The 13572-nt window shown below is 37.2% G+C and overlaps 1 protein-coding gene across 25 annotated transcripts in view; it reads right to left on the bottom strand.

Annotated features, from left to right (window-relative positions):
- Positions 1-13572, bottom strand: part of camk2b1 (calcium/calmodulin-dependent protein kinase (CaM kinase) II beta 1) — a 128488-nt gene that overhangs the window by 42814 nt on the left and 72102 nt on the right. For 13 of the 25 annotated variants that reach the window (XM_041787538.1, XM_041787551.1, XM_041787541.1 and 10 more), the window contains 4 exons: positions 13141-13263; positions 12927-13010; positions 11718-11760; positions 6062-6157 (listed from right to left, as the gene is read on the bottom strand). In XM_041787538.1, the coding sequence (XP_041643472.1) occupies positions 6062-6157; positions 11718-11760; positions 12927-13010; positions 13141-13263 (346 nt within the window). The remainder of the gene's footprint in view (positions 1-6061; positions 6158-11717; positions 11761-12926; positions 13011-13140; positions 13264-13572) is intronic. The other 12 variants (XM_041787543.1, XM_041787562.1, XM_041787550.1 and 9 more) reach the window with 1 other exon arrangement.

The following is a 13572-nucleotide window of genomic DNA, read 5'->3' as shown; positions in this document are numbered from 1 at the left end:
TATTTCTATGTGCTTTCCTCCTCAACATCATTATTCTGTCAGGGCAGAGAACTGGATCGTCTACAAAATCCAAAGTGAAGGGTTGCTAAAAATGGCTTAACTTCCAGTAACGAAGTGGAAATCTCTGTGGAAACCTGAAAAATTAAAGGTGGTTAAATTCAAACCGGAGGCGGAGAAGCAAGTGGCGCTCCTTACCTTGCCACAAATTACACATGAAGCAAGAAGAGAGAGGAGGAAGAGATTAAAAACAAAATCACTGCTATAAATTCCAGCTTTAAATCACGCAAGATGCACCACTGTGAAAGAAATGTAAGGATGGGCGAGGTTACAATAAAGATAGGCAAAAATCAAACTATCTGAAATTAGCCTAAAAGAGTTGAAAAGAGCAACTAGAGGGACTGACGTTGATTACAAGAGTTTCTGAAGAACCTTTTTTCGTAACACGTTTAAGGCTAGGAAACATTTCAGGATACGTTTCAGATACTTCCACACGAGGACAGGGTGAAGTCTATGATTTGATACGACTGTATGAGTGTTATACATAATGAATGATTGTGTTTATGTGTATAAACACACAAGTTAGAGCAAGGCTTCCGGTAATACCAGTTAGGCAGAATGAGGCTGATAGGGGGAGACAGCCCACTATAAATATTTGACTGGAGCCTCGTGAAGGCATGAGGAACGCAGAGAGGACTGAGGAATCCCAGTGGTCCACAGAAACAAGGACACAACCACTACTTCTGCTCCGTGACTCAACACTAGCCTGTCATGTGAAGCCATTTGTCCTTTTTCCTTGGGGTTGATTTCTACACAACCAGTAAAGAAAGCTAACATTTTAACACTTAACGTCAACATTTTGTAGATTTCCTGTGAATATGTTTACAAATCTTGGGTGCTGAAAACATACACACAAAAAAAATCTCAAACACCTCTTTCTGAAAGAATTCTTAATACTTCATCCAACACCTGGATTAAAGGCATTAGATTCCTCTATTAGTTGTTACCACTTTATATTATACAACAGCAAAACATTTAGAAAAGCTGAGAAGATATGTGAAGACAACCAGAGGTGTAGTAGGCTTGATATTTTTCTCAGGCATTGGCTGACTGAGTTACAGCTGAAGGTAATTGAATACTGGATTTAAATGTGTCAGAGAGGAGTTTACAGTGTCTATTAAACGTATTGATATCTTTGGATGTTTTACTCTTTGATCAATTTTATGAATCAATTTTATCAATCAATCACGGTCAATATAATTTGGCTTTTTTACAAAAATTTTTTACATATAAAGATAGAAAATTATGTCAAAGTGAAAAGAGATTTCTACAAAGTAATGTCAATGAACTAAAAATATTTAATGTAAAATAAGTGACTGCATAAATATTCAGTAAATATTCAACAGTTGTATGCAGAGTCTCTCCCATCTCAGGTGCTGAAGCTTGTAACTCCTTCAGAGTAGTCATAGGTGTCTTGGTGGCCTCTCTCATTAGTCTCTCTTTTGCACGGTCACTCAGTTTGTGAGGACAGCCTGATCTAAGCAGATCTACACATTTACCATTCCTTCCATTTCTTGATGATGGATTTAACTGAACTCCAGGGGATGTTCAGAGCCTTGGATTTTTTTTGTCCATCCTCTGACTTATTCTTTTAAATAATCTTTTCATTGAGTTGCCTCAGGGTGATCTTTTGACTTCATGATGTAATGGTAGCCATGAATACTGACTAACCAGTGACTGGGCCTTTCACACACAGGTGTCGTTATACTACAGTCACTTCAGACACATTCACTGCAGTCAGGCAGTTTCCATTTCACTAATTATGAGACTACTAGCACTAGTTGGCTGAACCTCTGCTGAATTAGATCAGTCACTTTAAAAGGGGTGAATATTTATGCAATCACTTATTCTGCTTTACATGTTTTTATTCAATTGACATTACTTTGTAGAAATTTGTTTTCACTTTGACATTAGTTTGTTTGTTTTTTTTCTCAAAGAAGCCAAATTCTAATGACTATTATTGATTTATCAAATAAATAAAAGTGGTAAACATCCAAGGGGGTACATACATTTTATAGGCACTGTACCTCTAACATGCTCTCATTCATATATTGGCAAATACTTTCTCATATATGCCTAAAACAGTGCTTCAGAAAAAAGCAGAGCACGTTAAGAGTCCTATGACTTATGTAGCTCCCTTCTTCATTAGCCTGATAGCCAATGGCCCGGTTGTGTAGATGCAAGCTTCAAAATAGAAAATAACTAAACATGTTTGGTTTTTTGAATTTGTACCTGGTGTGAGTTTGAGTCCAGTTAAGCTTTAAACTAAACTCACAGAAGAATAGGACACCCTCCTTCTTCTTTCATTTCCCTCTAGTTTCTCTCGTTTTCCTCCAGTCTCTGTGCTTAAAGCATATCTTAGATGATTTTTGTTCTATTTTACATATTCTAACCTGAGCTGATGCTTCTTTATACCTGCCTTGTTTTTTTTTGTCTAATCATCCATTCTACTTGCAATCAAACCATCTCTAAAATGTGTCTTCTTTCATCTTTTATCACACATTTATTTTACAACTGGGATTCAGTGTCCACATTTCAAAATTCCATACATGCCCAAACAAGTGCCTTGATTCTGTGGTAGTATACATACACAGATGCAGTACTGTGCAAAAGACTGGAAATGGGAGTGCTTTTGTTTTCAAGCATGGCAGTGATCCTAAGTAGACTGCTAATACAGTGACATTTCTGTCAAGAAAAACGGCTGGTTAAATACACTGACAGTTCAGTGGATTGTTAGTTTGGGATCATATAAACAAAGAAAGAAATTTTACAAAATTGCAAAAATGTACGGACAATCTCTTTGATGCGCTGAAATAATAAAGAAGTCTGGTAAATATAAAAGGATTACTTAGGATATCTAAAAGACTGTCCCCCTAAAAGAGCTTAAGTTGTGCTAAGAATAAAGGGAAGTCACACGAAGTGCTGACCTTTTTCTGTGAAAGCCGTTGTTTTCAAATTGTGTGTAAATATACAAGCAGGTGCATAAGTTTTCGGCATGTAGGGCTCAAAGGATTTAATATGGGGCCTGATGTGCCACAACCTGGGGCTGGAGAGGAGAGAGAGGTTGGCAGGAGTCAATCTTAACACATGTCTAGACACACATGTTGCTTGGCAGCCATGGTCAAGCTTGACGGCACTTCTTTTGTCTGGGCCTTTTCACATCTGGTAATATGCCCAGAGACTGCTGGCAGTTTTTGGGCCCTTGGGGCATCCACAGCATGTCCAGTGGCTCATGGGAACCCTACTCCCTGCCTGGACCATACTCCAGGTCATGCTTAAGGCCGGCTCAAACTTCATGAATTCAGCTAGGCAGATTATGGATAGCAACGTCAGAACTCATTCTCAACCCTTGAACCTGATTTTGCACATTGGGAACGACAAACAGTCTTGTACCATGACGTACTTAAAAACACATCCAAGATGCCCCACAACCTCGAATCAACAAGACCAGCATGTCAGAACTTGCGCTATATCATAGCATCATCTAACAGTTCCTACTCTTTCTCCCTCTGGGGAACTAATGCATACATTTATTATATTTATGTCATCACATGCATACCTTTAGTTCTGTCTGAAGGAGAGAAGGTCCATATTGTTTTCCTCTTGATACATCCATTGTTTCTTGTTTCTTCTTTATTGTGCAAAACAGCACTTGTGTTTAAGAGTGACTGACACTCTTTGACACACCCCACCTCCAGAAAATCATTAAAAAAAAGAAACCATACAGACACCAATAATTATAAAATGGCGGGGACACGAACCCCTGTCTCCTGAGAGACGCTGAGCTACTAGGCGAGTTGATGACGTAGGTATAGTTTACATACAAAGTGAAGACGACACCTAAAGTGGCTGGAAAAATCGATAAAAGACGTATGTGTACGAAACAATACAACATCTACTACTGCACTGACAAATAAACCTGTTTAATCAATAGTTAGATTTAATAAAGCATCAATGATTCAGCCAAACTGATGTAAAACAATAGTCTGCTGGTTTCCTTACATTTCACAGATGTCAGCTGAACAACAACTTCCAGAGCATCTGGAGTGACTGAGCCATCGCTCAAAAACTCGCTGGCCAATAGGGATGCGCCCCAAAAAAACCCGCCCACACGTGACATTTGTGTCAGAACTGAGACCAAATCTCAAGAAACGCAAACAAAGGATCAGGCAGCACAAACGCCAAACTGAGAAGCAAAGCAAAAGTCTGATCACTGAGAGAAAAACAGGAACTGTAAACAAATAAATAGATGTTCAAAATTCAAAGACTAATAATTTGGTTGCTATTTGAAATTTGTTCTCTTGATGTGAAGATTTTTTTGCTTGGATCACATTTTTTTGCTCTCAAATGTTAATTTTTGTTTGATACTGAAAAAGTTTTGTTTGAATCTTTTTGACACAAATCTCATTCCATACACATCCACCTCTTACTCTGCCCTAAAGCTGTAGATTTACTAAAGACATCCAGAGCATGACCAGGATTGTGCCAATCCTTTCTTTCCACTTGATGGTGGCAGCTTACTCGCCACATCTCTGCTTATTTCAGCCTCAATTTTTGGCCCAAATATGCCTAAAAGTTCTGCACATTTCTGTATATATTATGAAAAGGGTCATTAAATTCAGTACAAACAAAAAGGCTAGTGACTTTTGCTCAGTACTGTATATCAACATAGAATTTCTATACTACTGTCTGTAATGAGTTACATCCTTATTGCAACCAATTCAAAAACAGAAAAGCAAGAACTTCAGAAGTCTTTATTTCACAAGAACCAGCCCAGCCTTGCATCTTCCACAGTGTTCACCATGCACCAACCCTGCACCAACCCTGCCCCCACCCCCATTGCAGCGCATGCACCAGTCCTGTGCCCCATGCAGCATTCACCGACAGCTCTTGGGCAGTTCCATCCTTAAAGTGACAGGGGTAAACTTTCCAGAGTCATTGTCAAACAGAGAAAAGAAGAAAGAAGAAAAGAGGAGAGTGAGGTCAAAGTTATGGAGATGTAAGGAAAAAGAGGGAGTGATGCTGTTGAATTTGTAGAAAAGTGACCAGAGAGTTAGAGATGAACAGAATGTAGGAAAGAAATGGAGTAAAAATGAAGTGATGTGACTGATGAACTGGTGGGAAAAAGGAAGAATAAAAAGAGAAAAACAGAGACAGGATAGCATCTATAAAGGGTCAGGGCCATGCTCTATGCCCACATCCCGAGATGAAGATGATATCTGAATACAGGTCAGTGGAAACGATAGAGAAGTGATGGGCATTAAAGCCAACCAATCAGATTTCACGCAGGAGGTGACAGATGTACTGGGATGGAACATGACAGCAGTAGCTGGGCTTCCAACCAAGTCCTTTATTCATAATGCAGAAAAACATTAAAGGGTAAATAGGAGCACAAATATTCACTAAAACATCTCCAAATATAAAACTTCTGATTTGCTTTAAATGGGAGAAATTTGCTAGAAAACAACAATTATAAAAATAGAAAACCTTGAAGCTATCAGGTAGGTTTAATTATAGCTTTACCTTGTGATAAAAAATGAAGGACTGTGGTTTGACATCCACTTGTATTGAACACATTTCTTAACTATCGTAAAATATTTGACCAATAACAGCTGAACAGCAAAATCCTTCCAAATGCTTGACACTTGACACAATTTAAGCATTTCCTGCAAATGTTTTCAACATCCAAAATGCTATTTGCCTGAAACAGTCAATAAAAATAAAATAGATCACTGCATGTATTGTGATTATGCAAAAGTTTACATAAAAACTGCAAAAAAGTTGGATAGAAGCAAAGCTAATGCTTCACGTAATGAGCAGTAGATGTAAATGATGCCAGCTATCATGCTCTGAGCTCCCATGCTTAGCACATAAGGAGTGGACAAGTAGAGAAAATGAAAGAGAAGGGATAGAAAAAGAAGAGGAACAAAGACTGAAGGTAAAAGACAGGAAGGGAGAGGGTGGGGGAGAGGGGTGGCATGCCCTTGATGAGCCACCACACTACCTTGTTCCACCAGCCCTGCTGTGGTGCCAGCGGCTGCAGCCACTGCTGCTGCAGCTGCAGTGACAGAGGCTGGAGCGGTGGTCTGCCTGCTGCCCACTGTTAAAGAGTCAAATACCCAGTCGCACATGAAGACAGATAGTTAGGGGCAGGGAGGAGAAAAGGAAGGGTAATAAAAACAGGTAGGTCAAGGAGAGGAGAAGGTGAGAGGAAGGGGGTGAGTCAGGGACACAGGAGAGGGGGCGAAAGAAAGAAAAGGTGAGACACAGGAAGGCAGAGACAAAGAGGACATTAGTTTGGAGAAAAGGGGTTAAATTATCTTCACATACCACTAACGTCATCTCAATGTGGCACACATTTTGACAAAGATCAGCAGAGAAAATATGTCAAGACGAGACATAAATCTCAACCTTCATCTGAGTCTTTAATGCTTCTTTCCCCTCATTTGTTCCTGAAAATAGCATTAATCGTTATGATGATGATGATGGTGGTGGAGATGGCACAGAAGTAAGTCAGGGTTAGTAAATGTTAGATTTGCAGTACTCATCCACGTTTAGAACGGTCAGTAAAAGGTTTCATGTATCACTGGAATTGAGCTCAGTTATTTTTTAGTTCTTAATAACCTGCACACTCCAATCTTAATACTTGCCATTGTTTTAATGCTATGTGTAGTTTCAACGATTCATGGTATCAACAAATAGGGGGCATTTCATACCAGGATGTAGTGAAGCTGTCTCATCAGGTGAAATCGCAACCAGTCTATGCAGGGTATATACATAAAGTCTGACGTTAAATTCAACACCTTATAATACCTGCAGTAAAACCTTCACTTTTAAAGACCCTATTGCATCTTCATTTCCTATTCAGTTCATTAGTGATGCAGTTAGAGATATGTACGATTGATTGATATTGATTGATATGTTATGATTGTAAGATAAAAATTTGGGAAAATAAAATAAAATACCTGTAATATTTGTTACTGTATGCAAATTAAGGCTTATTGGAGCATTTTGAGACTAGACTATAAGAAAAAGATCTCACTATGACATCTTATAGTAGCTGACAACAGAGGTTCTGATTTTTTATGTAAGCCTAAGAGTGAATATATACCACAATCTAGAAGGAGCTATTTACAAGTTTTTCTCTGCAGGTAAAACTATAAAGTGAGACAACATACATTTAAAGTCCCTGTAATGTGATAGAAAATTATGTTTAGGTTTGTCGTATGACAGGCCACTGTGTTATGAGCCACCAGGCCAAATTTCAATCATGAAAAACATCTCTAAGTTTATGAAATTAAGCTTCAAAATCATGAAAAATTAGGTAGTGAAATCTGAATGGTGTGGGCATGTTGGCTGAATGTGCTGAAGCCATGCCTACTCCCGAGAAAAAAACATCCTCTCAAACTAAAAAAATGCTTCTGATCTTAGCGCAGCTGCCTGGCTCTGTGCCAGAGTAGAGACAAAAGTTGGGAATTAAATGTACTTTTTTCTGTGACAAATCTCTCTGTTATGACACTTTGAATGACCTGTGGGCCACAGTGACAGATAGATTTGGAACATTTACCTCATAATGAACAAAAACACAGCATGTAGCTGGCTGTTAGCTTTCAATGAAGGCAGTGACCTCAGCTAACAACAGACCGTACTGAGATGAACTGCTCTGTGATTTGAGGTCATTGTAGTGATGGTGGGGGGTAATCCCCCATCAACACTGGTGATGCCAGCAAAGAGCTGAACAACTTTATAACAGAATAAATAAAAAATTCAGTCACATGTAGATCTCAGTGTTTTCTCATGTTACAGGAACCTCTTTCCAATATATGTAGTGTGTTCAGACACACAGTTTGGATTTCACTTTACAGGGACTTTAAAGGCCACTTCAGGATACAAATAACATTCTTCAATTCTAATTGATACATTGACATGTCCATAATCACTTTATTGTTAAAGGCCAATGTGTGAAAAAAATTAAATCTAAGGCTGATGACAGTCCAAAATCTTGTACCCCCATTTTTCATTATCTCTTTTTTTTTAATAAATCAGTGCAGTTGGTCACCCTTTACATCTGTCAGTGGGTCTGAATAAGTTTTAAAGCAATTCAAGTTTTAAAAAGATGCTGACTGTGACCATTCAGTGTTAAATTAATTGAAAACAGTTGACAAATACTGATGACATTGATATAACATTTTAAAAACAGCAGAAAAACAAATCAACAGCATAGTTGAATGAAAATGGAAAAAAACAGCTACAATATTTAAGTCCTTATAGCCTTGCATTTAAAACATTTCAATACTATTAAGAAGCCCTTGTTTTGGTTAAATTGATTTATCAACTTTCACATCAGTCAGAGATAGACATCATCACTCTGTTGTGTCTGCTTTGAGAGAATTTTCCAGAACATTTCCTGCTGTGCTCTCACCTTAGCTCAACCCAATTTCATGTGGGAAAATCAACTAGGGGGCTGGCAGGAGATTTTCTGGGTAAAGTAGGTGTGAAACAATTGGCGTTTTGCATTCACGAACACAGCTCATCCTGAAAATGTAAGGCAATTTTAAGGAGTTTTGTGTGTGTGAATGTAGCTGTATAAGGTCAAAAGAAATCTTTTAAGCACTGATTTAAACTGCTCAATCTTCAGTCTTTAAATAACTTGAAAACTACAATACAAGACATTACATAAATGTGGAGGAAAAGAACTGCTCTATCAGCTCAGGAACACTGATCTATATCCTGTGTCATTAATGTACAGTATGATGAGAATATAGCAACCTATATAGGTAACTATAGTAATATATGGCTTATGTACTGATGTAATGGGCCTTGGCTGTCTTTTATTGAAGGCCTCTCTATCTGCCTTTTCTCTTTTTGTACTTTTAAGTTATTTCTCCAAGTCTCTGTGACTCATTCACTGGATGGACATCTCTTACATGCTTCAGAAGAAGATGAAAGCAAGCGAGGAAATGCAGTTTCAGAGCAGTGACACAGCCAAGACATACACCTTGGTCAGTATGTGTGTGTGTGGGAGGGGGTTAAAAAGCTGAGCAGTTGTTTTGTTCATATTCAGACCGTTACCCATTGCAAAGCTTTCTTTGTCCAAGTGTCTGCTGTGAGTCACGTTTACTGAAGCAGCATCCTAGCACACACACACCGACATCACTCACATTAACAAATTCAAAGACACTCACACTCTACAAGAACACAGACTCATTGGTTGTGATTTCAATGATCCGAAGTCCTTTAATTCAACAGTGATGAATGATTTGCTTCAAAATCTTAAAGCAATCCAAGCTCTCAAGAATTTCTGACTTTTTTTTAATGCTTGATTGAAAATCCTTCATTAAATTGAGATCTTTTTTGTATGACCACACAAATCCCAGAAATGTCTAAATGAAACTGGTTTAATGAAAAAAAACTGGTACTTTAGTACTTTAGATATGTCTGTCTTTAACATAAAAAAAGCTTCAAAAGGCATACCAATTAAGCTGCATGCACTACAGCAAAGGCTTAGTGATCATTTGTATTCTATGGTTAACCTTCAACCTTTTCCTTCATAAATGAGATAAAAACAAATTCAAAGACAAGAACACAGACAAGAACACATCCACAGCTAGCTAATCAAATTCAGTGTTTCCCCATATTTTACATAAAAGGTTCAGAGAACTGCAAAATCAAAACCACTTTTGGCAACAATATGCTTTAAGACCGTTTCTGAACTTAGATGTGCTAGATGTGTGTCAATACAGGATGTAATTTTGTTTGATCTTTGCAGAAATTTGGCTCTATGATCATAAGTGTTTTTGCTGGTGAAACACATTTAAAGGAACTACAACTTCATTAATTTCCCTGCCACTTTCACCTACTTTAGGGTTTACTATCTGATCAACCTTTAGCTAAAAACCAGTACCCAGGATTTTTCCAACAAAAACCAACTTGCAGCATTCAGTTTGACCTGTATAGCTCTTGTCTCTCTGTCTCCATTTTTGGTACTTCTCTGTCTCCAGGTTAAATCTTGACTAATGTATTTCTTTCTTCGAGTCAGAAAACACAAAGCTAATTGCAAACAGATTTTTTGAAGACTTAACGGGCTGAATCGAAGTTGAAAAAATAACAGCATCTGGATGCTGAATTCAAAAGTCTTAATTTATGCCTCTCTGCAAGATGAGACTCTTGAAAATGGGATCAATCTTGTCTGATGCAACATCAGGATATCACAACAAAAGTAAAGCAACACTGATATAATTTGCAGCATCTCATTGTCTTGCTCTTGCTGACAAATTTAACCAGACAATATTAGCATGCTTATACTCTTTGCATGACCACATCTGTTTCTGATGTTGTCCTGATTTTATGTCATTAAACTGTGTGAAATCTGTGTACTACGAATTTTAACACCTTTACACAGATGGTGTTAAAGAGGGGTGTACCTACTCAGTATGTTGACATGCACAGTTACGTCTAACTGAAGTCATAGATTGATTAGGATATTTCACTAGACTACTGTCTTTACCCCGTTCACATGCGCTTGGGGGAAACTGACTTTCTGATAGAAGTACTGTATGTCTGATTCTTCAACAGTAGGTAATTAAATGCCTTCCTTCAGCCAGCTATTATTACATCTGGATGCAGTTGATCTTGCAAACAAGTTATCAATCAGCTAAAAGGTTGGATGTTGACTGGCGACAAAAAAGGAAATTTTTACTGCTCTGTGCATTTAGTACATGCCCTATCCTTCACTTTTGGTACCAACAGGATGCATGTTGTCCCTCTGGCTTATGGTGATATCTGAAGGCAGACATATTTGTGATTTCTGCTATGTTTGGCATTTGTGCAGCTCAACCTCAGGGTCAAAGCCCAACATGGAAATTGGAGCACACAGTCAGATCCAGTATGGGTCTGAATATGCTTTAAAGTTAAAATTAATCTATGGTCACTTTAATGCTATGTTTTCTTTAAGAAGACAGTTTTCTTTCCAACGTTTAAGTTTAACATTTCCTCCAATAAGGAAATACATAAATTGATAAAAGGGAAACACTGAAGTTGCAAAGAGATGACATGAAAATGGGATCTTACTTTTTGAAAGCATGCAATCTAAACAGTTTTTTATTAATCTCACTATATCTCCTGACTAAAGGAGACTAATAGGTCTGTCACTGTTGTGTACAGTCACTAATGTTTATGATGCACATGCCACCATTATAGCAGAACATCTACAGATAAAGTCTGAAAGAACTGCGTCTTTTCTATGATATAAAAACGAATACTGGATTTCCATTTTGGGTCTTTTGGTTTAAATCATTTTCCTTAGTGATACAACTCATAAAAATATACTTTTGAGTGGAGACTCAATCTGCAGGCTTATGGAGAAAAAATTGCATCAGTAACATTTGTTAAATACCGTCTTGGTTGAATCATTTTAATAAGCCAGAGTTCTCTAGAATGGCAGCATGTTCCTCTAAACCTGACTGACTTTTTTGCAGGACTTTCATTATTTATCTTTCATTAACCAACATTAGTCTCCCAGTACTACCATGAAACTACAACACTAGCATGGGCAATGAAAGCCATGTGAACTTAAACATATTAAGGTTTTTGGTTAGCTTATATTAATGATTAATAAAAGTAACTGTGGATACAAGGAACACAACCCGAAGAAAACTTACCAGAGAAGTTTCGAGAAACCAGCATGGTAGTAAGAATGGCTCCCTGAGAAGAAAACAAGTGAATTTCAATTATCTAAACAAATAACTTGATACTGATTTAGATCTTTTTACATAAACGAGGAGATAATTTCCCTCCTTTTGCTAAAAAATGATGTTCAGCAAAACTATGACAATGGCAATTCAGCCGACATCCAGGCAACTTAAGCCTTTCAATTTGATGCCCTCACTAATCGAAGTTCAATCTATTTTTTTCTAACATAACACAGTAGACCAAAGCTACACTTGCCAAATTTGTTAAGTGAAATCAGGAAAACACTTCAAAAATTGGAGCTAAAAAGTAAAAATTAACTGAAAAAAGGCCAAAAGTCAGAAATTAGGACAATTCATAAGACTGACTTCATAAATATAAGCCAAAAATCATCCATACATGATAAAATAAATATAATGTGATTAAAAAGTAAGAACTGCAAGGTACAAATTCATGTAGATGCAAGATTAAAATCATTAAGTAGAAATTAGATAACTTTGGAGAGAAATCGTTTTTTCTCATTATATTGAATTTTTCATCTCATTATTTTGATTTACAAACATAACTTGACTGCTATCTTGAGTATTAAGTTACATTTTTTTTTCTTGTAATTACTTTGGCAAGTTATGCTACTTTATTTATGACAATGTTTACATTACTACCCATGAATTATATGTTGTAATGCAATATGTTTTAATAAATTGCACAAAGAAATTACTCACTACTTAAGTAGTTTTTTAATGAGCTAACTTATTTACTCTTATTCAAGTACTTAATTTTATGAGTACTTTTACTTCTACTTGAGTAATTATTATTGTTAAGTAACAGTAATTTTGCTTGAGTACTGTAAATGTGTATTGTACCCACCACTGTATCAATCCTTGAAGCATCGAGAACTGTGATAATGTTTTCAACTGTGTTGTTGCTCATCATTTAAGTCACTATGCTGTGTACTGACTGACAGAGGAAGAAACGGTGACTCTTTGTTTTTTCCATCTCATCAACAATGTATATATCATAATATCAAAAGAAATATGAAAGGAACAGAAATACCAAGCATGGGAACATGTCGACATGAAAGGAAATCAAGAATAAGACTAAGGGACCACTTTTTGGACCTGCACAGAAAATTCTATGTGCAGGATAGGAAGACATAGGATACAGTGAGAATGCAAACAGACCTTGAGTTTCCTCCTGGCATTGAATTTCTTCAGGCACTCCACGGTCTCCTGTCTGTGCATCATAGAGGCCACTGTGGACCGTTGCTGCAAGAAGAGGAAGATACACAAGAAATCCGTTAATTTACGACTTTTGTGTTTCTCTGTGATCCAACCACATATTTGTTTGAGTGAAAATATTTTCAGCAAATCACTGACTAAATATGGGGACACTTACGCAGACCCATGGGTGCTTAAGGGCCTCCTGAGCAGTGATTCTCTTTGCTGGGTTGATGGTCAGCATCTGGTTGATCAGGTTCTTGGCCTCAGGGGTGACTGTGTCCCACTCTGGGGAAGGAAACTAAAGGGAAGAGAGGAACCTAGTAACTTATTATGCAGAAGTTAGCTGAGACATTTAACTAATTATTCTGCCAGTGGAGAATTACTCAGCAATTACGAAAATCAATTAAATGTTTCTGACATTTTTCAAACAAACAGGAAAAAAGCTACTTGAGTTGAGAATTAGCAGCTTATCTTTGTTTTGTATTATTGCAAATTAAACATCTTTGAGTTATGAACTGATTGCTGGAAGAAACAGGTGGTTTTCAGATGGCAAAAAAAGACTGGGAAATTTAGATGAGCAATATTTTAATAATCAAAAAGTAATAAA

Source organism: Cheilinus undulatus, linkage group 5 (assembly GCF_018320785.1).
Source record: "Cheilinus undulatus linkage group 5, ASM1832078v1, whole genome shotgun sequence".
Classification (NCBI taxonomy): Eukaryota; Metazoa; Chordata; class Actinopteri; order Labriformes; family Labridae; genus Cheilinus; species Cheilinus undulatus.
Note: the sequence above shows the minus strand (reverse complement) of the source record. Positions and strands in the feature narration are given on the sequence as shown.